Source organism: Pinus tabuliformis, chromosome 3_2 (genome assembly GCF_031772625.1).
Source record: "Pinus tabuliformis cultivar Carrire ecotype Pingquan chromosome 3_2, CPIR1, whole genome shotgun sequence".
In the NCBI taxonomy this organism is placed as follows: Eukaryota; Viridiplantae; Streptophyta; class Pinopsida; order Pinales; family Pinaceae; genus Pinus; species Pinus tabuliformis.
Genome location: NC_142302.1, coordinates 349,117,136 through 349,143,811, shown reverse-complemented (window position 1 = coordinate 349,143,811; position 26,676 = coordinate 349,117,136). Strand labels below are relative to the sequence as shown.

Sequence of the window (26,676 nt, the reverse complement as noted above, 5' to 3'; positions counted from 1 at the left end):
GCATTTTCCTCATTAAGATGATCCCAATGATGTAAAAATTTACCTCAATCCTACCTTTGGATCAAGAGAAGTGGCCATTACAATTCTAGCGAATTAGATAGTGCCACATCATTGTCTTGGCCATGTGGCAACCACATGGCCATATCCACCTAGCTAATCTCCTAGCGCCACTTGGCATTTATTTATTTTCTGCTGACCCGTTCATGGGTTTAGGTTCCGGACCCAGCATTGTACAATAATATGTGACCATATATATATCTATATCTATATATATATATATATATATATATATATATATATATATATCCCCAACTAACGCAACAAGCATTATTTGTTGCCAATCTTCCAATCTCTCGGGCTTCATTACCTGACTCCTCTCCCTTTTGCACTCTCACAATTGTATGGGGTTGACCCTCTAGGCTGACCCATTTGTGGGTTCGTGGAACTCCAATGAATGCCTTTTCGAGCTCATGCGTGCTCCACCATGGCTTAGTTTATGTCATCCCACTCCTTTCACTTGTGCTCTTCACTTTGTGCTCCCTGAGAATAAACTATGGGCTTATGTGTATTGTGGGTCCACACCCCTCTGCATGGCCTCACTCACAATTTGTCCACCAATTTACTCCTACCACGTCCGCCCATGCCAAATCATCCCAACTTTACTCTCCCCAGCTTCTCCTTTGCGCACTTCTTATTTAAGCTCCGGGATGGAAGTCTCGAGACACGTCACTCCATGTCCTCACACCGAATGCTTTAGCATGTACCCGATTAAATCAAACTTCTCCACAGTGGCAACTTGCCACATATGCCTGATCCTCATCATACTGAGAATTCATTTTGTTCAATCTTTATGGGATTCTGAGATTATACCCTCTAGTACATGTCATTACTCCACTAGCACAGTTGCGATAAGGTGTAATTGGAGCACCCACTCCATTACTTTCACACCGAGGTTCTGTCAGGCCATTCGGATAAGGTCTAAACAATTCAAGACTATAATATTGATCCTTACAGCTATATTTCCAGGAAATCCATTCGTTAATAGGCGTCATCCATGGCTAAGTTAAGGTGGTTCTTTTGGAACATAACTATGAGTGATATTCTTGTTCTTGAACCTGGTGGTTCTCATTAGGGATTTCTCCTATTCTACACTATGCGTCATTCACGAAGGAACTCAACCATGGATTGGTTGTAATGGTTCTGCCAATGCCTGGACTTATGCAAGAGTCTAATCATGGCCATTATGATTTACTAAGCCACCCACCAATGCTATCCCTCCTGAGCTTACAAAATGGATCCCCTTCCAAGTTTAACAACATCTGTGTTGAAGAACATTGATCAGGGATTAGTCCATTCAAGCCAAAGACTCATCAACTTCGTCTCTCAAGGATCTGTGGTCCCTTGGGCCTTCATTATCTTATTGGAATCAAGCAGATCTTAGATTAGAGATCCATGGTTCTCCTTTAAAGACCAAACAAGCACAATAGGTGCATATGAGCAACCATAAAGCATATGGTGCCTAAAGGGTCACAGGGATATCAACACCTCTCACAAAACAAGAATTCCTTCTTCCAAGTCCGAATACGATCATGAATCTTATGTATAGGAACATGATAGATAATATCACATGCCTTCAAGCATTCCCATTTTAGGGATAGGGAATTCCAGGCATGACTGCATATATAGTCATCAATTATCACTTTCATCAGGCTTGGTGACCCTTGAAAAGCCTCCAATGCTAAGATCATACACCACCATGCTACCTAGTGTGTACTAAAACCACACAAGTGGTTATATATATAGATATCTATATATATATATATATATATATATATATATATATAGATATATACAAACATTTTCTGCATAGAGGACAATGATACAACCATTCATGAGGGGATTTCTAGGCAATTTATTGACAAAAAACCAATACATAAACACCCACTAGCAAGGTACCAATCATGTTGTGCACCATGGCTACAACCAAATATTCAAACAAGGATTTGTCACATTGTTCTAGAACTGTGACAACATATAGAATTTGACACCCAACATTGAGGAATTCAACATTGTCATGTGCATATCCGAATGCAACATTATGCAAAGTGCAGGAACGTAAGTCAAATAATTCAAGCTCATGAAGTAGTTCCATCCACAACATTGAACATAAGGTTCACTCTAGCTTGAGCTCTTGTTAGCATGGAAATATAAACCCAAAACTAGAAATCCAGAACCAAGGTATACATTATGGAAGACTTGCAGAAGACCCCAATATAAACAACAATTCAATGAGGATAAAAGAGGAAATCCTCCATAGTCCCACATTGCAACACAAGCTTGAAATTAACATAGTCATCATATTGTAATAGAGAAGAAGATTGCTCATGCTAAATAATTCTACACGTAGCCATCATTCTTACACACTAACACAACACCCTTAAAACAAGAACACAACATATTGATCAATCATGTAACTATGAATTACACATCCATATCTCATGTATTAATGAAATCATTTCAACTAGAAATACAAGGCCCATTCATTAACATAGAGAATACATTAGAAACACTTATCTTATGAGTCTTTTTGGGTAACTGAGTTTGGGACTATGACTCTCCACCCAACCATAGATAGCTACAACCAATTCTCACTTGCAATTATCACCCCCGAGCCAGATTCCAATGCTTGAGGCGAAGCACTTTTTGGAAAGGAAACCCAACCATACTTTCTACTGAACATGATGTTACAAGGACACAACACCTTCATCCACTAGTTACACAAATTTCCTCTTAGTCTTATAGACTTAGCACCGGGATCAACATCCTTATCAGGATTCCATACAATAGATAATTATCATCTCACTGTCACGAGATGAGAATCCACACTACAAGAAGTTTCTTCAGTGGATAAGCTATTGTTGGAAAAAGGAATCACTTTTCAAGGTGATTCATTAGTGATACAAACACCTGCATTTCAGCCCCAAAGAAACTCCTAGCGGTTTCTCAGTCCCACAAACACCCGAGTGTTTCTTCCCCAATGCAGTAGGTTCTTCAATGCTCAAGCTTTCAATGGATTCCTTCAACCTTCAAACAATCGTTTCTCTCTGTGATTTCTTCCTACTAAGCCTCTTCTTGAGGATTCTTCAGCCAATCTCCCAATTCTTCCTCCCAGGAAGTCTCTTCTCAAGGATTCTTTAGCTGCTCTCTCAATTCTTCCTCTCAATAAGCCTCTTCTCAGGTATTCTTCAATTGGTCTCTCAATTCTTCCTCTCAGCAAGCCTCTTCTCAAGGATTCTTTAGCTGGTCTCTTGATTCTTTCTCCTATCAAGCCTCTTCTCGAGGATTCTTCAGCTATTAATTTTGGTTATTTTCTTCCTTTGTTTACCCTGCACTCTTCACAATGCTCTTCCTCCTACATTTTTTCCTTGCGCACTCACAATCCATAGGTGAATTAGCAATTCCTTCTCCTTCCCCCTATGTTCCTCTTTAGGAGTCTTCAAGTCTCCTTCGCTTGTGTTCCCTAACTGATGGAACTGTTCCTCCTTTTTTTCCCAAGCTCCACAAAACCCATTCGTCTTGGACAATGTGACCATGCTAACTGCATTAAGTTTTGTCGTACTTTCTTGTTGTTAGAGGCTAAGGAAATATGGGCCAATCCTTGTCTCTATAGTTAGATTTAATGCTCAATCAACTTATTTAACTTTCTTAGCCAACCTCGGCTGTTGTATTTAATTTTGCTCATTTCCTCAAGTGATCTCCACCTCCAATAAACCGAAATCCCTGTCCCATCTCTCAAACTTTGTGTAATTACAATTATTTAGAATTAGGGGATAATTTCACTAGGATTGTTACACATAGTCTACTCTTGTAGGTACTTGCTTGTTATGCACAACATACATTTTCAAGCTTAACCTATGTCATGATTATGAAGAGCTATTCAACTACATTCAACAACACACAAATTGCATTGAAAGCACTTGTTTACGAAAGAAAGAAACTAGCCATGCATGCCATTATAATACACCACGTGAGTTGCATGCCTCATCTAACCTTTTCATTGATGAACACGACACTAAATTCTACACCCCTATTTGGAATGACAATAATCTAAATAGCCATAACCCTTCCATCCTTTCAATTTGGTGTGGTAATGTTGATTGCCATCTAGTCTTCTGCCTCCATGTTGTTCACAACTACATTACCAAGTATGCATCCATAGTAGAAACAAAGTTTGAAAGCTTCCACTATATGTTTTGTAGAATTGCCCCTTTTTCTCTTATACTCAAATCTTCCATTGTCATAGTCTAAAAATTCTTTGTAAAAAAAATTGTATACAATGACATAGTTGTGTAAGAAACATGCCATATATTGCAAAAATTGCGCCTCACAATTAGTAGTCACCCCTTCTTCTCCTTGAATGCTGGTAGAAAAATCTATAGGCGTATCTCACTAGATGATGACACATAATTTCCAACATCGAAATTTTATGTCCATCCCTACAGTCCACGCCTCTTATAGATGATACACATTATTGGTCATATGATGCTCTTCAAAAAACTAACAAATGGTAAGTATGAGATCCTAAGGCAATTGTTTGTGTTCTTCCATGCTACTCTACAACACCAACTGTAGGTGCACCTTCTCACATAGATTTTTGTAGTAGTGAAATCATTCTCTATAAGCCTTTCCATAATATCCCATTGGAAATAGGCACTTCTAATGAAGAAATTACAAGAAATTGGGCACAAAAAATGCATACACTCCTTGGCATGTTAACTACAAACTCCCTACACCTCTTCATATTATACAAGAAAATATTTTCAGATTGGAATGAAAACCTCTCACCCCATTGATTTAGATGAATGGAAAATCTACATCCAACTCCACCCTAGAAATGACATCCAAATCAATGACCTTCACATGCTTATACATCATGAATTTGACGACAATCACGATTTGAATACTACATCTATCCCCTTCAATTTATAAGAAATAGCCACACAATTCATTAAGAGCAATTTCTTACACGGCCATTTTTCACAACCATGTTATTCAAATACACCCGCTTCTAAAACATTTACCCCCACCTAACTCAAAGATATATCCATTATATTTAAGGACTCCACATTAGTAGATAACAATCCTCCATTTAAAATGATCACACAAGGTACTACAGGTACTAAAAAATCATATTTGATTAGACGCATCAAAGAAACACTTTCCTCCATAAAATTCCTCCAAAACCCATCATTTTTACTTTCTATGATGGTGTCACAACCTTCAACATCCATGCATCTACAATTCCTTCCTCCCCATGCATTCCTATAAAGAAATGCCTCCCTTTAGAAAGAAATTTGTTTTCCTGCTTCCATGAATACCTTAAGCAATATATCCATCACATTCTCATTGATGAAATGAGCTTCATTGGACCAACACTTTTTAGTCATGTTGATGTGCATCATCGATAAGTGTTTCCTCTACATAAAAACACCATTTTGGTTTCTATTCAATTATTCTTATTGGAGAACTTCGCTAGTTTCCTATTGTCAAGATGCTCCCATCGAAAACCCAGTTCTCCTTGCTTGATTATGCTTCCACTAAATACACCTATCTTTTAGCTGCCATTTGGGAAGCAACACTCAAATCCTTCCCCCACTCCACTTGTTCCACTTCCATCTCCCCTAAAGTTGGATCTTGCCCCATGAACAAATGGTACGATGATGAATGCAAGACTCTACATTGAGAACTTTGATATGCTTTCACCCACTCTCAACCCTTCTAATCCTACCTCAAAGCTTCTTATCGTCGTCTCCTTCGTCACAAGAAATGACTCTTTGTCTCCCATAGAAGACAAGAACTTTTTCTCTCCTTGCCCACTCCCCTAAACAATTCTAGCGTACCATCCTTCCCTGACACTCCCTTCTTCCACCTGACCTCGACCCTACATCCATGTTCTCTCACACTTCCAGCCTTTATGATATTCCCAGGTAGGCCCAATTCATGTTAAATCCCCACCCTCTTCCTGTTATCTATTCTCAGACAGAGATATTAGAGAGGCCATTTGGGTGATGAACAACAACAAAGCAGCCGATGAGGAAGGCTACCAAGCAGAGTTCTTTAAGCACAATTTTCGTGCTTTAGTTATCTACTTGGCTGATCTCTTCAACCATGTAGCCTGTGAAGGTTTTCCACCGACATGGGCACATCACATCATCCATCCGATCCATAAGTCAAGTTCCAGCTCAAATCCCAATAACCATAGAACGATCATGGTGGGTCACACGTTATCGAAGTTGTATGCTACTGTTCTACATAGGAAGCTCTCCAGTGACCTTGAGCAGAGACAACTTAGATCTAGGGGACAGGCAGGTTTTCAATCAGATCATCAGACCATTGACCATATCTTCACCCTTCGCGCCGTGATTGAGGAGGCACAACATCGATCTTCGAAAGTCTACTGTTGTTTCGTAGATTTTTGGAAAGCTTTTGACTATGTTACGAGGGAGGCCTTGCTCCAAAGATTCAAAGATACTGGCATCTCTACAACTTTATTGACCACTATTATGGGCCTATATGAGTCTGTTCTTGGTCGTCTTCATGCAACCCATGGGATGTCTGATTTCATTCAAAGCACTATTGGGGTTAAACATGGTTGCCCATTTTCCCCTACCTTATTTGGGATCTATATTGATGAGTTGGAAGCATTTCTACATGAGCATGTCCAGGACACTGATGGCTGCCTTCTTCACCAGGTTCTGATATCTATTCTACTCTTTGCTGATGACGTGGTCCTCCTCTCCTCATCCCCAGAAGGATTACAGAGGTAGCTGGATGCCTTAGCTCTGTTTTGTGACCATTGACAATTGACGGTCAACTTGGGTAAAACCAAGGTTATGATCTTCAATGGGGTGAAGAAAACCTCATACCTTCACTTTCTATTCAGAGGGGAGGAGATTAAGATCACCATCACGTATACTTACTTGGGGGTGCAATTCTCAGGCCCCCACTTCAGTTTGCAACCAACGCTTCAGCCTTAGATCAACAAAGGATATGGATCCTTAGCCCTTCTTGAGAGACAGTGCTTTCAACATCATTTCCAGGACATCTCGTCCAAGATGAGCCTCATGGACACCTTGATTCATCCCTTTGTTCTATATGGCTCAAAGATTTGGGGACCGTCTTTACTTGAGGTAGACTGGGCTTCAGCTGAGAGAATCTAGATTGTTCTTCTCCGCCGCATTATTAGGTGCAAACTAACAATGCCGCAACACATCATCCTTGTAGAGTTTGAAGCTCAGCCCTTTCAGCTTGAGACGATCTTCAGATTGGTTTCATGCTTGCATCGTTTCCAGGGCTTGGCAGAATCGATAAAGAGTAGGGACCGTTATCCTTACTTGGCACATTGCTCTTCTGAGACTATTGCCCATTCTACTCCCTCATGCTGAGCTAGATGTTGGTTTACAGGAGTTTCAAACCTCTTAGAGTCAATGGGAATTTAGTTGGATTGTCTCCCTCCTTTCCGATATTCCTTAGATGCTCTTGGTCACCTTTTACCTACTAGACAGGAGCTAAACAAGATCATTAGGGACGACATCTACTGGTAGTTCGTCCAGGTCACCTGGGTCAATCCTCCAGGAGGGTTGCGGCCAAAGATGGCCTTCTACGCTGAGCACTTCTTGGAGTTGAGAGACGGGCTCATTGTTTGACCCCAGTATATGTATCACCATTGGATGCATGCTCTTCGCATTCCTCTAGGACAGTTTAGAGTAGGTTGTCATAGACTTCGGGTAGAGACAAACCACCAGGTGGATAGACTAGACAGACTCTGCCAGGTATGTATTTTACAGGAAGTGGAGACCGAGGTGCACTTCATCCTTGGATGCCTTGTCTACTACGAGAACAGAGGAAGGTTTCATTGCTTGTTAAGAGATTCTCAGACCCTTGCCGACTTTTTCAGGTACCCCGATCAGATATGTTTGGCCCTATATACGCAGGAGGCTCTTAGGTTCCGAGCGCATATTCTTCAGCCTCCCATTAGATCGAACCCCACACAGAGGATCACGACATTTTTCAGGGTACAACCTTCAGACAGGGGCACCAAGAGATCAATTGATACCGACTCTAGATCAGTGAGGATCCGTGGGACCTCACCCTGCCACACGGGATCTCAGCAGTAGTTCTGTCTCAGATCCATTCCTGGGAGACAAACTAGGTCCTCCAGCATTCAACAGCATGTGAACCCCCCCAGGATATGATTTAGTGGACAATCTGCACTTGCCATCGACTCTTCATCAGGCCAACAGACTTTGTTGATTTAATTTAGTGTTATTCATTCAGCCTTAGATGTTAGGAGACATGGGTCTGATCCTCAAACCTATTAGCTCCTGGATCTTCTCTGCTACGGCCAGATGTTGATTTACTTCATGCATTGTATCTTTTATAGGAGACCGTTTGTTTCTCCCACTTTGTATATACATCAGTGTACTCAACAGTCCCTTTGACCTACTTTGTGGTCATTAGTTGGACATAAATATAATTATCTTATCTTATATGCAACTACATCCCATAGATATACCCTTTGGTGTAGCTTTGACACAATCATTTCTCTACAAGCTATTTTTTACTAAGGGAAAACTCTTTGCAACTCTCCTTCAAGAATGTCCTTCACAACATAAAAAATGTAGAACCTTCCTTGGAGGATTGGGACCTTCTCATATCAAGGACAAACTCCTTCCTTTCCCAAAATGAGCTCAATAATTTCCAAGCTTCAATGCATTTATTTGCAACCAACAAACTAGCCAAACAACATAATAAAAAAATGCCCAAGTCCTTAAACATTCCAATAGCACTATCATAGGCAGAGTGAAGCAACGACCATTCTCCCTTTAAATTTGAAGATTAGCTATTAGATCCAAAAGTCTTACTTTGTCCTGACCTAAAATTGATGTTAACATCTAACTTATTAGTTGGTGCAGGCCTTGTCAATAAATCACTTGGTCAAATTATTACCATATTCTATAAAGATAACCATAAAGCTCCTTAGCTACCAACATTTGGGTTGTGAGCTTTAACAAATACATCGGCCCACCATGGTATCCCAACAACCCTACTTTTGTTCCAATTCCACATAAACAAAACGGTAGACGTACTCAACTCCCACGTAAAATAGCCTAAGAATTAATAATACATAAATCTTAAGGCATGACATTACCAAAGTTATAATAGACATTGGTACAATTGAATGATATGGTCTAACCTTCACTGCAATATTAAAATTTCCCTCTTTAAACGATTTTAACATTTCACCAACATTTAGTTTTGAAAGATATAGAAGAATGAAACATTATCCTCATATGATACACAAGAAACAAGCCAAGGCATTGCTCTAGTCCAAAGTTTTGCCATTGTCTCTCCTGTAACAAGTTTAGATTTCAAATTTGTTAACATGCCTTTAATGCACCTCTCACTACCACACACATTACTTATGTGACTTCTCACTTTTCCTTCGTTTATGTGATTTCATATATGCTTTAATTAATGTTCTTACTTATCTAATCACTTTTCCACGTGTAGTAATTGTCATTTCTTCTTCTTCTTCTTCTTCTTCTTGCTTTCCTTCTTCTATTTTTTTTTTACACGTGTTTTTCCATATTCCTAACACACATATCTCTAATGCACCATGTATATATGTTTGGTTAGTATTTTCACTACAATTATATTATTTCTTTATTTTATAATAACATATATGATACACGATAACACCTTTTTAATATGATATGATAATCACATTGTTATGTTAAATCATAATAATATTTTCATTCATAAAGTGTATAAATGTAACATAATATTATTTAGAAGTCATATGTTCTAATATCAAGCTTTTACATCTTATAATTTTAAACAAATACTATTTCAGATAATCAAAATAATCGAAATTCATAAATTGTGACAATGTTTTCATTCCATATCATATTACCATAACTTACCTATATTATGAATATAATTTGTTTATAATATACAATATTTTATCTATTATACTACATTAATTTATTTATTATAATGTATTGTAATCTATTTTATTTATTTTAATATTTCTTTTTATCTAACATATATGATATTATAGTACTTTGAAGACCACATGCTTGATTGTTTAATGAATTGTGTTTTTATTTTTTATTTTTCATAGTTTCTTCATACATGTTAAAATGTTTACTGTTTTCTTGCTTTTATTGTAATATAATTATGTACAACATAAATCTTTCAAAATTTCTTTCAATTATCTATGAAATCAATGCACAATTTTTTTTATTACATACAAACTAAGATCAACATTAGAATAAGATCTCCAATTTATCTTTTCTAATGATACCTTGTAGTTCTTATCTAAGATGAAATCATTCATATGACATATTCAACATGTTTTTGATAGGGAGGTAGGTTGAAGGCTCATAAGAGAATGACTTAAAATGCAAAGCGGCTATACTTTTCAAGTTGATCTTAATTGGTGTTGTGTGCCATCAATTTGAATGTACCTTAGTATATGTTTTTTTATGTTTTATATACTGGACTATTTCAAGAAGTTGTTTTTGTAACTTCTAATTTATGTAATTAAAATGTGGATATTGTTGAAATTAACATTTCATTTTTTGATTTTACTTGTCCTCTTTAGTTTGTATGTTCTTGCTACCATACATCACTACAATTCTTGGAATCACAATATAGTATTACATTTTTATATCTGCTTACAATAATCAAATTTTCAAATTATTGTGATAGATTGTAATAAATTAAATTTTGCCATCCATGACCTTCACTAAAATACACATAATCACTTACATTGCAATTTTTGCTTCACATCATTTGGCATTTAACTAATTTGAAATAAGACAACACATAAACCTTTGTACATCATTCTTTTCCCTGCTTCAAGAATAATTGCTAGCTACTTATGTTTCACTAAGAGCTCATTTTCTTCACATATATGGGAATACATTAATCAATTAAAAAAGAAAGACATCTCACCTAAATGGAAATGTACCCCTTATAAATCATCAACCCTCACACATGATGATGTAGTTACACATCAAAATCTAAAATTAACTTTACAAAGTCTATAATAATAAATAACAATAACAATAATAATTTAATTTTAAATTAGCTGTTAAATTAAACACCAAATTAATATATAAAATGGCTTTAGTTACAGACAAAAAAAAATTTACTCCTCATCACTAAAAAAACAACAATGCTCTATTCTCTCTTAGTTTAAATCTATAATATAAAAAAAATAAAAAATAAAAATGGAAAACACACTCTATGACTATTAAAATTTACTAAAATATACCTATTTTATTCCCTTCAGATCTAAATAAATTTGCTAAAATATACATATTTTATTCCGTTCAAATCTAAATCTGTAACCCATACTCTTAGGTATGAATATGAATTTTAAAAAGAGAGGAGAGGAAAATAATTGAATTAAAAAAAGGAAATAATTGAATTAAAAAGAAAAGGGAAAAAATAAAAAACAGAAAGAAAAAATGTCGAGCCATGATTTAAAAAAGAAGGCCAACGGTGAACCTTACATGTATGAAATGATTGGTCAGCCCCAACAGAAATCGTACGAAAACCTATGACGCAATCGATTTTAAGATTTACTCCCCTCGGGGACAAAATTGCAGGGTTGTTCTTAGAAGAACTCTGAAACTTGGTTTCTTTGCATTTTCAATCGACCGAAGGCCCTGGCCGACTCAAACCCCAGATCAGGTTTGCTGAAGCCCTAGAAACTTTCGCTGTCAAACAAAATGGAGAAATCCTGTAGTCTGCTGATCCACTTCGACAAGGGGAATCCGGCCATGGTGAACGAGATTAAAGAATCCCTGGAAGGAAATGACGTCACGCTCAAGATCGAGGCAATGAAGAAGGCCATAATGCTCCTCTTGAATGGAGAGACTCTCCCGCAACTCTTCATCACCATAGTCAGATATGTACTCCCCTCAGAAGACCACACCATACAGAAATTGCTCCTCCTATATTTGGAGATCATTGACAAAACCGACTCCAAGGGCAAGGTCCTGCCTGAAATGATCCTCATTTGCCAAAACCTCCGAAATAACCTCCAGCACCCCAATGAGTACATCAGGGGGGTAACCCTTAGGTTTCTGTCTAGGTTAAATGAGAGCGAGCTGATTGAGCCCCTGATACCCTCTGTTTTGGCTAATTTAGAGCACCGCCATCCCTACATTAGGCGGAATGCTATTTTGGCGGTGATGGCCATATACAAGCTGCCGCAGGGAGAGCAGCTGCTTGTCGATGCGCCAGAGATGATAGAAAAGGCCCTGGCGACAGAGCAGGATCTGTCTGCCAAGCGAAATGCGTTCTTGATGTTGTTCAATTGCTCTCAGGAGCGTGCGATCGGTTACCTTCTTCGGAACCTGGAGGCTGTGCCGAACTGGGGAGATTTGCTCCAGATGGTTGTTCTGGAGCTGATCCGGAAGGTCTGCCGATCGAATCCAGCGGAGAAGGGGAAATACATCAAGATCATCATTTCGTTGCTGAATTCGTCATCGACTGCGGTCATGTATGAGTGTGCCGCAACTTTGGTGAGTCTATCTTCGGCGCCAACTGCTATCCGGGCTGCGGCGAACACCTACTGTCAGCTCTTGCAATCGCAGAGCGACAACAATGTGAAGCTCATTGTGCTGGATCGGTTGCAAGAGCTGAAGGCATCGCACAGGGATGTTATGGTGGATATGATCATGGATGTCCTCCGGGCGCTGTCGAGTCCGAATCTGGATGTACAGAGGAAGACGCTCGATATAGCGCTGGAATTGATCACCCCTAAGAATATCGATGAGGTTGTCATGACGCTGAAGAAGGAGGTCGTAAAGACCCAGAGCAGTGAGTTGGAGAAGAATGGAGAGTACAGGCAAATGCTGGTGCAGGCGATCCACTCGTGTGCTGTTAAGTTTCCTGAAGTTGCAAGTACTGTTGTTCATCTGCTGATGGAATTCTTAGGGGATAGCAATCTTGCATCTGCTATGGATGTCGTCCTTTTTGTGCGAGAGATTATTGAAACTAATCCTAAGCTCAGAATGTCCATAATTGCAAGACTTTTGGACTCTTTTTATCAGATCCGATATTCTCGTGTCTGTTCATGTGCCCTTTGGATCATTGGAGAGTACTGCCTTTCCCTGTCCGAAGTGGAAAATGGTATCTCGACCATTAATCAATGCCTTGGCCAACTGCCATTTTATACGGTGGCTGAGGATGCCGAGGCTGGTGAGTCAAAGTCTGTGGCAACTACCAAATCTCAACCCGTAAATGCCATAACTGTCTCTTCGAGGCGACCTGCTATTCTTGCTGATGGGACATATGCTACACAGAGTGCTGCTTCAGAAATTGCTGTTGCAACGGCTGCTTTAATTCCAGGATCTGTTGCCACTACCGGAAATCTGAGATCAATTCTTTTAACAGGAGATTTCTTTCTTGGTGCTGTGATTGCATGTACTTTGACTAAGTTAATTTTTCGTTTGGAAGAGGTACAACCTTCTAGAGTGGCAGTGAACAAGGCAGCTGCTGAAGCACTGTTAATAATGGTCTCCATGCTTCGACTTGGTCAATCTTCTGTGCTTCCACATCCGATTGACGATGATTCCTATGATCGGATTAGTCTCTGCATACAGATTCTTACACGTCCTGATGATTTCTTCAAGAAAGTATGGTTGCAGTCTTGTCGGGAGAGCTTTATGAAGATGCTTGCCGACAAGCAGTTCCGAGAGACAGAAGAAAGCAAAGCCAAAGCTCAAGTTTCACATGCACAACCTGATGACTTGATTGATTTCCGCCTCTTAAAGAGCAGAAAGGTAAGTTGTATTGTTACTTGTAGATCATGGTTCTACTACCCTTAACTCTTTGGTAGCTCTCGTGTATAGTGCAGTTCTGGCATTTGATGTCACTCACTGATTACACGCTTAGCAATTTAGCTGCCCGCAGTAACATAAGATGCCTTGATTGCTGTTCCTTGATTTGCTGTCCTGACTAGGAGTATTATTGATTCTTTGTTGCTTAACAAGCCTAAGTCATATGTAACTTCTGGACAAACTGATTTCTATTGGCTGATAGGGTATGAGTCAGCTGGAATTAGAAGATGAAGTGGAAGATGATTTGAAGCGTGCTACTGGAGAATTTATAAAGGATGGCGACAGTTTGAATAAATTGAATCGAGTTCTACAACTGACGGGCTTCAGTGATCCAGTTTATGCAGAAGCATATGTTACAGTTCATCAATATGATATTGTCCTTGATGTTACTGTGATAAACCGCACAAAGGAGACACTGCAGAATCTTTGCTTGGAATTAGCTACCATGGGTGATCTTAAACTGGTAGAACGACCACAAAATTATACTCTAGCACCTGAATCAAACAAGCAGATAAAAGCTAATATAAAGGTTTCTTCAACAGAAACTGGTGTGATATTTGGTAACATTGTTTACGAGACTACTAGTGTGTTGGATCGCAATGTAGTTGTTCTGAATGATATACACATAGATATCATGGACTACATCTCTCCAGCCACTTGTCCTGATGTTACTTTTAGGAACATGTGGGCTGAGTTTGAATGGGAGAACAAGGTAAATCCAAACATCTCCTTGTAGCGGCATAGAGATATATGTAGCTGCACTCAATAATAACATGGTACTAAGTTTCTGTTATTGCCAGTTAGATTAATCTAATCACTGTCTCCTCTTACCCCAATGCTGTCTGACCATGAGCTGTTTCCATCGGGACAGGTGGCTGTTAATACAACAATTCAGGACGAAAAGGAGTTCCTAAACCATATTGTGAACTCAACAAACATGAAGTGCCTCACACCCCTGTAAGTAGTTCAAATATTCTTGGTACTTTCATGTTCCTATGGGTCACCTTAACATCACTGAAGATATGGTATCTACAGATGTAATTGATGCTGAATTTTGTTACTTGAATGTAGGTCCGCACTGGATGGAGATTGTGGATTTCTAGCTGCAAATCTGTATGCCAAGAGTGTCTTTGGTGAAGATGCACTGGTAAATGTCAGTGTTGAGAAACAACCTGATGGTAAGCTGAGTGGTTATATTAGGATAAGAAGCAAAACCCAAGGCATTGCTTTGAGTTTGGGTGATAAAATTACACTCAAACAAAAGGGTTAAGTCCATATATGATGTCCTGTGTATGCTTCCAGGATGACAGAACTTTGATTGTTTGGACATTTCCTGCATGTTAGTAGGACTATGCCTATTCTCGTCTCTTAACCTGATGATGATTTTTGGGAGTTGTCAGTTAGGACTATGGTTATTCTTGTATTTGTAAGTAGTTTACAGATCTTGTTATTGTGTTATTATTTAAAAAGTAGAGTTGCTCTCTCATTGTGAGTGGGTTAAGCAGTGTTGAGGCCCGCTGGTTGCCCTTAATATTTCTTGTAACTACGAGGTACTCGAAGGAAATTGTGCATGGTTGGAATGATAAGTATGGATTTTCAACTTACGATATTTCTCTACTCTAATAATTTGCATATGCCTTTTAGATTTTGGTTATATCTGCATTGGCAGATGGTAAAATAATAAAATAATAACTAGTATTGAATATGGAAAGGATAAAATAAACTTAAGTTTCTTTCATGCTTGATACAACTCTTCCTATCCAACTTGAAAGGGCAATGCATAAAAACATAGCCATTGAGACTATATTACTACTCTATATTTCTTCTTTGGTCCATCTGAGTACCTCAAAGGCAAGGTATTGAACCATACTCGTTTCGTGTACGTGGATCTTTTACATTGTTACACAGTAATCTATTGGGGGCTACCTTTAAAACTTGGGACCCCGATTTTTTCTGACTTGCTGCCCGCAGAATGCCATCACACTAATCTAGTCATGACAAACATTGCATGTTCTATGAATATAGTCATGACAAACATTGCATGTTCTATGAATATAGTCATGACAAACATTGCATGTTCTATGAATAGGATATTATTGCTAGGGCTCATTACTGGGTATTCTCCCTAGTACCTACTCTTAACTCTCTCTAAATGCTCCGTTGCATTCTATATAAATTCACAAGTAATAGAATAATCTATTGTAGGAAGAATCAATATCTATGGGGCACTTAAAACATATTTGGTGTTTTTCTTATATTGGTAAATTAGAAATTGGAAGTATTTGATAGAAGCTGCTCGTTCCTACCTCATCTATGTGGGCACCACATCTATGAATGAATGATTTTAATGGCATCCATGAGGTTGAGCAGCCTAAGGGACCAAGAGAATAACGACCTTAACTCATCTTCATGTTCCTTTCGATGTCGGATCTTCTTCTGAGTCTTGACTAGAAGGCTAGCAATCTGATTGATCTTTTCTTTGTCAAATAATAGATGGTGCGTGTTGTCAACCTTTAGATTGTTTTCATACTGCATGCGGATATCCTTATGGGCTGCACACTACAAAATGCCATTCCGTCTCCACCACACCCTTATCGCAGAAAATGCAAGTTCTCTCTTCCCACACTTCCTTGGGGATCTTCCACATACCAGTCTCACATCTAAGGTGATGTGACCCTGTCCTCAACTGTGCCACTAGCACCCTTGCTTTTCCTTTAATAGCCACTCCTAAATATGTTTTCTCACCATGATTACAAGTTGGATTGAACTCTTTGATGTAGTATGCTTTTTTTATGTCCATTGTGATTGGTCCACATGGCAGTCCTAAATCTTTCCATCACAATTTTTTTTATTCCTTCATTGGTGCTAGGATATTCATGCAGCTTAATATTCCACTTACTCTAACACTCTTTGTTTTGCTTCATCCAAGTTTTCTTCCTACGATCTAATCCCTCTTCCATAGCTATCCCGGGCCAACACTGGCTATCCATGTTTTTAGCCTTATTTAAATAGCTTATTAACCTGATTATCACTGTTGCCTCCAATGGTAAAGTACTGCTTCAGCCAAAAGGATTTCATACAGGACTGTGGCTTTAGCTTTGAGATTGCTAGTAATTCGCTGTTTCTGTTTTCTTTCTAACTGCCTTCAACTGCAAGTTGACATGCTTCTTCCCCATACCTCACAACAGAGTAGTTCAGTTTGTGTATCAAAATAGTAAGTTCTGTAGGGGTGCAGAACAATATTTTGTGTGTTACTGCATATTCATTGGTTTTTTCCACTCCTTGCTTCTGGTATCTCACTGGAAGTTTGTATTCGTTGGTCATTCTGGCTTGTATTTGATACTAAACTTAACAATCATTAAAATTTTCCTCTTATTACCTGCACAAATTGCTCCTCTAATTTCTAGCCACTGTGCAATTATATATGGAGATCTTATTTGGTCCACAAATGTAGGTCTTTCATCTTTTCTCCTTAAAAAGATGCTTGATATCACAAAATGTACTCTTGCTTTGGTTCTTGTTAAAATAATACCAACCCTGTGAATTTATCCAATTTTACTTAAACCCCCCTTCCCTATCACCTATCTACATGTGGAATGGATACCTTTTTGAATGACAGAAATGTCAAGCTCCTATAGAGCAACATTTGCTTTTCATCTTTTGTCCACGTCATAATACAGGTGCAGGCCTACTTGCCACCAGCCATGTTCATGAATGTAATACACGAGAACATTTAACTAGGTGAAATAATTGCTTTCGATTTTCTATCAGTAGTTGATAGACATGCAGCATTTAACCATCTAGATCTAGAGATCATGTTTTGTATGTACCTTCTGTCAAACATTCTGCATACGTGTTGTAATATATGCTGCCACAAAAGGCATATATAATACCTAAAGAACTTTCCCCAAGTCCAGGAACGGCAATCTTACAAGTCGGGGTTGAATCACTCTGGGAGCTTCTAAAATTTCTCAGGCCTCTTTTGGTGGGAAATTTATGGAGATCAAGTAATAATAGTAAAGTGATTGTTATTTTCATGGCATGTATGTATGCTAGCTTGCAAAATAATGCTTTTGCGGACAGCTGGAAAATTTATTTATTTTTTGGTTGGTTTTCTAGACATGTTTATATAACTACTAAGCAGTAAGGACAGTTCAAAGCTTGAGGAACATCTTCCCCAAGACGCAGTGCATTTTCATTAAACTAATCCAGGTTTCCCAAATTTATGGAGATCAACTAATAATAGTAAAGTGATTGTTATTTTCATGGCATGTATGTATGCTAGCTTGCAAAATAATGCTTTTGCGGACAGCTGGTTTTTTTTTTTGGGTTGGTTTTCTAGACATGTTGTATATAACTACTAAGCAGTAAGGACAGTTCAAAGCTTGAGGAACATCTTGCCCAAGACGCAGTGCATTTTCATTAAACTAATCCAGGTTTCCCATGACATGCCGAAGAAAACAACATTCATAAGCAAATACAATTGCAATTGCTAACAGGCATTTGTTCAAAGGGGACGTGGAACACAGAAGACATTGAAGTGACCTTGTAATCTTTGTTTTTTGGTACTTCTATGAACTTTTCCAATTTATAAAAAAGCCAATCAACATTCAGTAGAAACCATAAGCGTGTCCCCAGTCAAGTGGTGGCGCATTGACATAAAAGGAATATGTATAACATTCAATTAATGTGAAACAAACTCCTCAATCAGGGATATGTAATCCTGTTTTAATAAGCTTGCATTTAAGAAGACGTCATGAAGAGAACTGCAACAATTGGGTTCACAAAGCACACAAGTACCCTTTTTTTTTTTGTCAATTTGTTGCATTTAAGAAGACGTCATGAAGAGAACTGCAACAATTGGGTTCACAAAGCACACAAGTACCTTTTTTTTTCAATTTTTGTGGAACAAATTTCTTAATAAGGCTTACGATGCTATCACATCAACTTAGGCACTTGCATGTCAAAGCTAATTATCAAATTGAAAGCTTTTTAGCACCCATTTTTCACAATTATTGTCGATGTGGATATAAACCAAATATTTGGATATCATCATTGCATGACATTGAATGAAACTTGGAAGACTTGCTCCCATGTTTGCTTAGTGAAGCTATGTGATCTCATTCATTTATCTTTTAGTTTAGTAGATTTTATAGATTTTTACCAAAAAGACCAGTTAAATATTTAAAATGAGGTGTTAAAATTTTATTTTAAAAAGCACTAGTTACATTTGTTTTATTAATAATATCTATGGATAACATGCATAAATAAAATATGGAGGAATGATGAAAACAATTCCAATTATCTAAATTGCAAGAATTTTAGCCGCAATTGAGAATAGACTTGTGGGAAATGGGGAAAAATATATGTCAATTTTCATGAAAAGATTTCAAGAAGTAATTATTACGTTGAGAGGTGCTCTCCAACCCAATATAGAAGAGATGTTGTGATGTTATGTTATGTCAAGAAAAATAATAAAAATAAAAATAACCTTACATTAAAATAAAATAACTTAAGATTAAAATAATAAAAATAAAAATTCCATGTTATTTTTATAATTTTATTAGTTTTTATTATTTTTGTTGGATAGTTAAGGTAATTTGATATGATCATTTTTGAGCTATGAGAACCCATGGTATTAACCAATGGTATTCATTTTGAATATAGCCTATTTAAAGGGAGAAAGACTATTTATAAAAATTAAATGTTAATTGTAGTTTTAATATAATCATGATATATTAGAACTTTTGAAAGAGCGATGTTGCTTTTTAAAATGTTTCAATAAGACAACTGAAATTTTTATTGTGTACAAAAAGTTTCCTAAATATTTTTTTTATCTCAAAATTCGAGTGTCTAAAGGATCAAAAGTTCCCTTCCCCTGGCAAATCAAATAATAAAATATTTTTGGACTGAGATCAGTCTTTAACAATGATGGATTGGAGAATTAGCTCCTTGTTGGGACAAGATACAAGGGGAAGCCTAGGTACATCGATGCATGGTGTGAGGGGAAATGAACCTACTTGCAGTGCTAGAGATTGACGAATATTCTGTGGTTCTCTATATCTCTAAAAGTGGTAGACTTCCATAGTCTTGACGCTCCTTGCAAGATGGCCACCAAATAGATATTTAACAGCGCGCTTAGGAAAACAAAAAACAAAAAGGCTCACATACATATATTGAGGGTAGGTGTGGTTGGAACTTGGACGAGGCGACGTTTGGTCATGAGATGAGGGTAGGGAGAGCATATAAGGTAGCAATTGTGGATCTGTTGAAGGTAGGGTGCATGGTGATGGCTATTCTAGGCGTCCGAATTTTCCATGTTGCCAAACATTAATTGAGGCGATAGATTATGAGAAGGTCTCTGGCAATGGAGTTTCAGACATACAATCATTACTTAGCTAGATCCCTTGTGATTACGAAAGGTCAGGTAATTGAAAACCATCTAGATCCCTCGTGGTTACGGAAGTTCATACGATCAATGTTTAGGTTAATTGCTAGATGAGGGAAATCTATAAAAAAAAGTTAAATCAACTGCAATAAAATAATCTATGAATATTAGAAATTAATACTATAATTGGAGTTGACCACATTTCATTAAATATCAAATAAGGATATTAGAAAGTAGAGAAAGATTAGCTTTATAATAACACTGATAATAAAAGGTCGAAAAGGAAATTATTACCATAAGGTATAAGCGATTGATCATAATCTATTAATTAATAATATTATTGTTATTAGTTTATTAATTGATTAATAAAGTATTGTAACAAAATTTTGAAAATATTAAAATTATATATGGTTATTTGAATATCTTATCAAGTATATTTTTAATATTAATTATGTTGAAAGTGAAATAAATAAATATAAATAATAAATATTATAACAGGTAAATAATATTATAATGACATTAATAAGAATATAAATACAACCTAGATCCATCTTAACTCTGGATATATCAAGTGCCGACAGGATTAACTCTTTCAAGGTGCAAATCTTTTTTTGTGTGTGCAAAACTTAAGAGATTTGATCCATCTCCACACTTGATAGAGTTGAAGTTAAGATGAATCTAGGTTGGTCATATCATTAAATATGGAGTTTGAACTACACTTAAGCCACATTGATCATCTCATTGTGTTCCCATCCAAAATGCTAGAGCCATTCGCTGTGATATTGGGTGTTGAAGCAAACTGTACCATGAAGATTTGGTATGAAGCTCACTTAACAATTGTTAATGTATACGAAAGAATAAGAATGTGAGCATGCACACAAAAACATCATATTATTTGATACACTGAAAAAGATGATTAACTAAGAATAGCCTTGTTAACGCAAAAGTTTAACTTCCAAGGTTACTATTATAATTTTGTATTATTGTCATTTTGTAAAGATTTTGAACTTTAAGAAATTAAATATACAATGAGTCCCTTTGAGGAGGAATGGAATATCAACAATCATTGTCATAGGTTTAGAATATTGTCCATTTCCTATGGACATAATTATTTTTATAGTTTGTCTACCAATTAATTTTGTCATGCTCCTAAGTGATATTATCAATAGTAAGAAAATTAAATTATCTGAGTCTTGTTAAAAAAAGGACTTTAATTACAAGTAGTACCATAAAGAAATAAATTCACATTGTCAAATATAAGATACACTAATATTTCTACATTTGGGGTGATTTCACATTGGAACATATAAAATCTCATTTTTCATATATGTATCTGGGAGCGTTAGTGAGAATGGACAATTTTTGACAATATTGGGTTACACATTGATGTAGTAAAACTACAAAGATATAAGAGATAATCCACCATAAAACTTCCAAGATAAATCCTTAAACACTACATATAGCCAAACATTCACCATCAACAACATAAAAATATATAGAGAAAAACCCATAAGGTGGAGTAACATCATCAAATACTCCTTATGGAAGGAATCATTACAGAAGCTATGCTTGCTATAAGACTATAATTCAACACACATCCAATACGATGATACTTGCGTATTTATACTTTCTCATACGTATTACTAGGAGCCTTTGTAAAGTATCCCTTATTAATATATTGTTTCAATTTTTTTTATGTGATTCATGGTCCCTAGAGATTGGTGATTGCTACATCCATGGAATATTTGTACCAGGTAGATCTACCCAAAGGGATAACTTCCCTCCGAATCAACCATGGAGCATGACCCCGAGAGTGTCAAGAGAATTGAACCCGTGACCTCTCAATAACATAAGTGCTTTAACAACGAGGATTCGACCACCTGAGCTAACCCTCGTGACTGATATATTTCATTGTTTCATTTTAATTACATGGTGGGTCTTGTAGAAATTAATGTGTAGATTTGAAACTGCTCATGAAATTTACTAAATCACAAGACTCGAAGCTACTCTATTGATCTACGGAAGTTAATTCACCATCTAGAACACAAATTATAGACATGCAAAATGAAGCATCACACATGCACAAAGATTTATCTAGGGGAAAACAACTGCTTAAAATCTCTTCCTATCTGTATTGCATTAATTAAAGAATATATATGAATATATATGATTTCTCAAGCCTAAGCACAACCTGCAAGTGTATAGTCTATCCCTCTACCTGTTTGATTGACTCTGGCCAACACTTAGCTAATTTTCAAGCCCTCCAAGCTCCTATTTCCTTGTGTTGTTCGTCTGGGAAATTGACCCCTATTAATTAGGAAAATTCCTTCATTTGGATTGTGCAATTCCTTTAGGTCTTCCACTAACTGCATGCACCACCTGTACACTTTGGAATAGTTTACAACTGATAGTACACTACCTTGAAATTTTTATCTCAACTAGATAACTCGAATTCCCTGCATGCATGGGCTAATTTAGGCTGACTGATGAGTTATTTGGATGATCACTAATGTGGTTGAAGTCACACTTCCACAACTTGACCTTCCACTAGTTCCTCCAATAATTAGAACTTGTTTAACCAATCATAACTTAATTTAACTGAATTAGATTGCTACAACTGAAATTAACTCAATCTATTCTCCTAAAATTTAGGAATCCACTGCACACAATTGAACTTCATGTCCCTAACTCAAATTAACTGAGCTAGACTACATTTTTTTTAGGAATATACTCAAGCAAACTGAACTTCAACTCATTAACTCGAATTGAGTGTTCTTAACTGAGTGACATGAGCCATGTCACCTCATTTAACTCCTCCAAGTTGTCTGTTGATGTGGAATTTCAAATTTCTTCAATTTGATTAAGGCAAAATCAAAATTGAGACTTTTCTTGTTGCATTTTCAATAGGTCTATTCCATTTTAGGGCCATATTACATTCATTATCCCATTTGGATACCTCCCTAGGCACCCTATATTATCCTCCCTAGGTACATTTCAATCAAAGACTTACTCTACCTAGATAATAACAAAAATGACATTTTATATTAATTATTATATTTAAAAAATGTAAATCCACAAAACTGCAAAGATGACATGGTTTGAGAATTATGACATATCTTCAAATGAATGTATTGTTAGAATTCCCTTAACTCCCTTATTGTTAATAATACCCAAGTGTTGTTTTCTATGCCAAAGCTTCAACACAATTTGTGAACACTTCAAGCAACATATGATGAAAACTTTGGAGTTGCCTTGGTAGGGAACACATTAGATAACCCAAATACTGGACAAAAATGTTCACACAATATTTTATTTTGAAAACATTTAGAAGCTAAGGTGTTGTTTATAGGGTATCATCTCTTGAATGTTATGCATAAGTATTTAATATTATTTATTGAATGAAAATGGGATACCATTGTTGATTTGGATTCATGTAGTCTATGCTAAAGCATTCTTTAATAAAACAAACACCCATATATAAATTTTTAATATCATCTCTTGAATGTTATGCATGAGTATTTAATATTATTTATTGAATGAAAATGGGATACCATTGTTGATTTGGATTCATGTAGTGTATGCTAAAGCATTCTTTAATAAAACAAACACCCATATATAAATTTTGTTTGAAAAGAGAGACCCACACATGTTTTCCCATTCAAATATGATATGAGATTCTAGAGTCATTTTATCAATATTCTTGACAAAGCATGTAAACAATGTAGCACAAAAAACTAGCATAGTGTGATTGAATGGAAACATCAAATACATGGGATATGTAAATACATTTGAGTCTTTCAATGAATCAAGAAGTCTACAATTAGAGAAATCTTTGTTAGGTTATTGTGAGATTGGAAGGACAATATTTTGCAAACAAACTTCTCTCAAAGATCTAATTCAGTATCAGTGCACAACATCAATCACATAACTATTAATCTCAAATATCCACACTTATATACATATCACTGCAAAAGAGTTCTATGGCCTCAACAATATCTTCCTTTACACTTGGAATGCATAGTCTTTGAATTTGGTATTGCTTTTCATTTGAGGATAATTGAGTTAACTTTTGGTATAGAAAAGCACTGAAAGTTGCTATGGAAAACAACACATTTTATTCAAATCACATATGCATGCAATTGTAGTGATTAGCCTAACAAGCAATTTTATCACATTTATTTGGTCCTTTCAATAAGAAAGACCATGCCAATTTTGTTGAGAAGCCCTCAACAACCTCTATAGTGATGAGCCCTTTAAGCATTTGGATTCAAAATCTTCACAACTATTTGAATAATGGTCAATTCATGAGACTCACAATTGATAAAAAAAATTAATACTTGATAGCTCTTATAATAGTGATACACTTACCTTCCTAAAGAATTCTTTGTGGATACTTTATTGTAATACAAAAGAATATGCCTCATGTAGATGTGCCTACTCTACATATATTCCCCTCTAGAAGGTTGGGATCCTTCTTTTGTTGCTACCCTTAAGATATCTTGCCACTTCACTTCCCTTTATTCTAGGATTCACAATTTTTTTGGTTCATTCTTTTGGTTCTTTGGGTAAAGATAAGGATGAATTATATATAGAAATTCTTTCGAAATGCTTTCTTGGACAGTTCTAGTGTTCTTTTTGGGTTGTATGTTGTGTACTTTTTGTTGGTGTGAAGAATGGCTCTTTTGTCCTCTCTTTTTTTGAAAACAATTTGGATAATTTGTTGATGCACTGCTTCCTTTAACACTAGTACACCTTATGGCCTCTTTTTTGCAAAAAAAACAAGCATTGAAGGTTGCTTATTCATACATAATTCTTGATTTATTTTGTGCATTATAGATCTCTTGCTTGCTCTTCCAACCACTGGATTGTGCATAGGTGCTTGGGTTATTTCTTCACTACCTTGCTTAGAGATTGCACAGGGATTCTAGTCATCATGGTTTTCTCTTCACTTAGTTGTTGGGATTCTTCCTTGATCTTTCACAAATATGATCATTGAGGCTTTCACATTATTTGAGGTTGTGTTGGAACATTCACCCTTGGCTACCTTACTACCATAGTATCCTAAAAGATGTTGCAATTTGGAGTTCACCACAATGAGACTCTTCATGTGTCAGCCATGCTTGCCAAGAAAAAGCCATCTTTTGTTGATTTAGATTGAGTAAGGGATGTAGGTGAAGTACTCGCCATAACTTCATTACTCATGTTTTAGGCATATCAATTAGAAGTGAACCTCCTCTCTTCCTTTATATCTACCAACTCCCTTTGAAGATTGATTAGTGTGGAATTTTTTGGAAACCAACTATTATTGTGGTTTGTCCACACCTTGGACACGATACTCCTCAAGATTGTTGAAATTACTAAAGACACCCTATATTTCTCATAAATAAATCTTCACTTTCCTTCGGTTGGTCCACGTTTCTCTTGATAAGTTTTACATAGATCCCCAAAGTTTTATGTAGTGTTTAGTTCTTCTTTGTCAACTGTTAAATTTTCTTTCTCAACTACACATTATCCTCTTGAATTTGTTGATTGATCTCCTGTGGTGCTTGAAGTATATTTTTCTTAAGATACACTAAAATCAACAAACTCAAAAAAATACTACTCTAATACCAAATTGATTTTAATGGAATGGGTGATTCGACATCCCACAATGGTACTTAAATCATATTCTTGCTTAAATGCTTAATTTTTTTGGTTCAAGCTTATATTTTATGATTCTTGAAGCTACTTCTATTGGTTAGAATCATAAACATTCAACAAAAATAATACCAAATCAATAGTACATAAGAATTTTCTTTTCAACAAGAGAGAGAAAAATTATGAGGAATAAAAACTCTAGAATTCAACCATTTTTTCAATGTTTACAACAAATGGACACTTATTGAACCATGTCCATATCTACTTTTACAACAAGATCAACAAGGCCTTACACATAAGCCTTGTAACCAAAATGTGTGCCACTCAATTCCACACCAAAACTCCTTCCCTCACAAAATGAACAATGTTACTAGTACTCCTCTAGCTCTTTGCTCAATATGGAATATTATAGCATTTGAAGAGTGGATGAATAATGGTCACTATTCCCTAGTCTTTAGGATCTTTGGTCCTCATTATGCCTGGCACAATACTAGTTGAATTATTTTCCTTCTTGACCACACAAACCCTTTCTTTCTCACATCTTTCTACTATAGAAATTCATTAATATGTTGAGCATTAGGATATATGTTGTGCCTAGCCTCTCTGTGCCTTTTTATGACTCTCCCACATAGTATTGCTACAATGAAATCATATTTTCTTCTCCTATCTCTTCTTCATAAAAATTGCCAATAATTTCAGACAATCCTTATTCTTATCCCCAAATTAGGC

The 26,676-nt window shown here is 36.5% G+C and overlaps 1 protein-coding gene across 1 annotated transcript; it reads left to right on the top strand.

Moving 5' to 3' along the window:
* Nucleotides 1-11,584: 11,584 nt before the first annotated feature.
* On the top strand, nt 11,585-15,526 carry LOC149180908 (coatomer subunit beta-1-like). Its single transcript, XM_089416382.1, has 4 exons — nt 11,585-13,865; nt 14,125-14,634; nt 14,794-14,879; nt 14,994-15,526. The coding sequence occupies exons 1-4, from the start codon at nt 11,805-11,807 to the stop codon at nt 15,190-15,192; spliced, it is 2,856 nt and encodes a 951-aa protein (XP_089272508.1). The 5' UTR covers nt 11,585-11,804; the 3' UTR covers nt 15,193-15,526.
* The last annotated feature ends 11,150 nt before the right edge of the window (nt 15,527-26,676 follow it).

What these genes read in the sequence shown, in the direction of transcription:
- LOC149180908 (XM_089416382.1), top strand. Translation starts at nt 11,805, where the DNA reads ATGGAGAAATCCTGTAGTCTGCTGATCCACTTCGACAAGGGGAATCCG. An exon ending in GCCTCTTAAAGAGCAGAAAG is followed by an intron (nt 13,866 to 14,124) that starts GTAAGTTGTATT and finishes ATTGGCTGATAG; the next exon opens with GGTATGAGTCAGCTGGAATT. An exon ending in ATGAAGTGCCTCACACCCCT is followed by an intron (nt 14,880 to 14,993) that starts GTAAGTAGTTCA and finishes ACTTGAATGTAG; the next exon opens with GTCCGCACTGGATGGAGATT.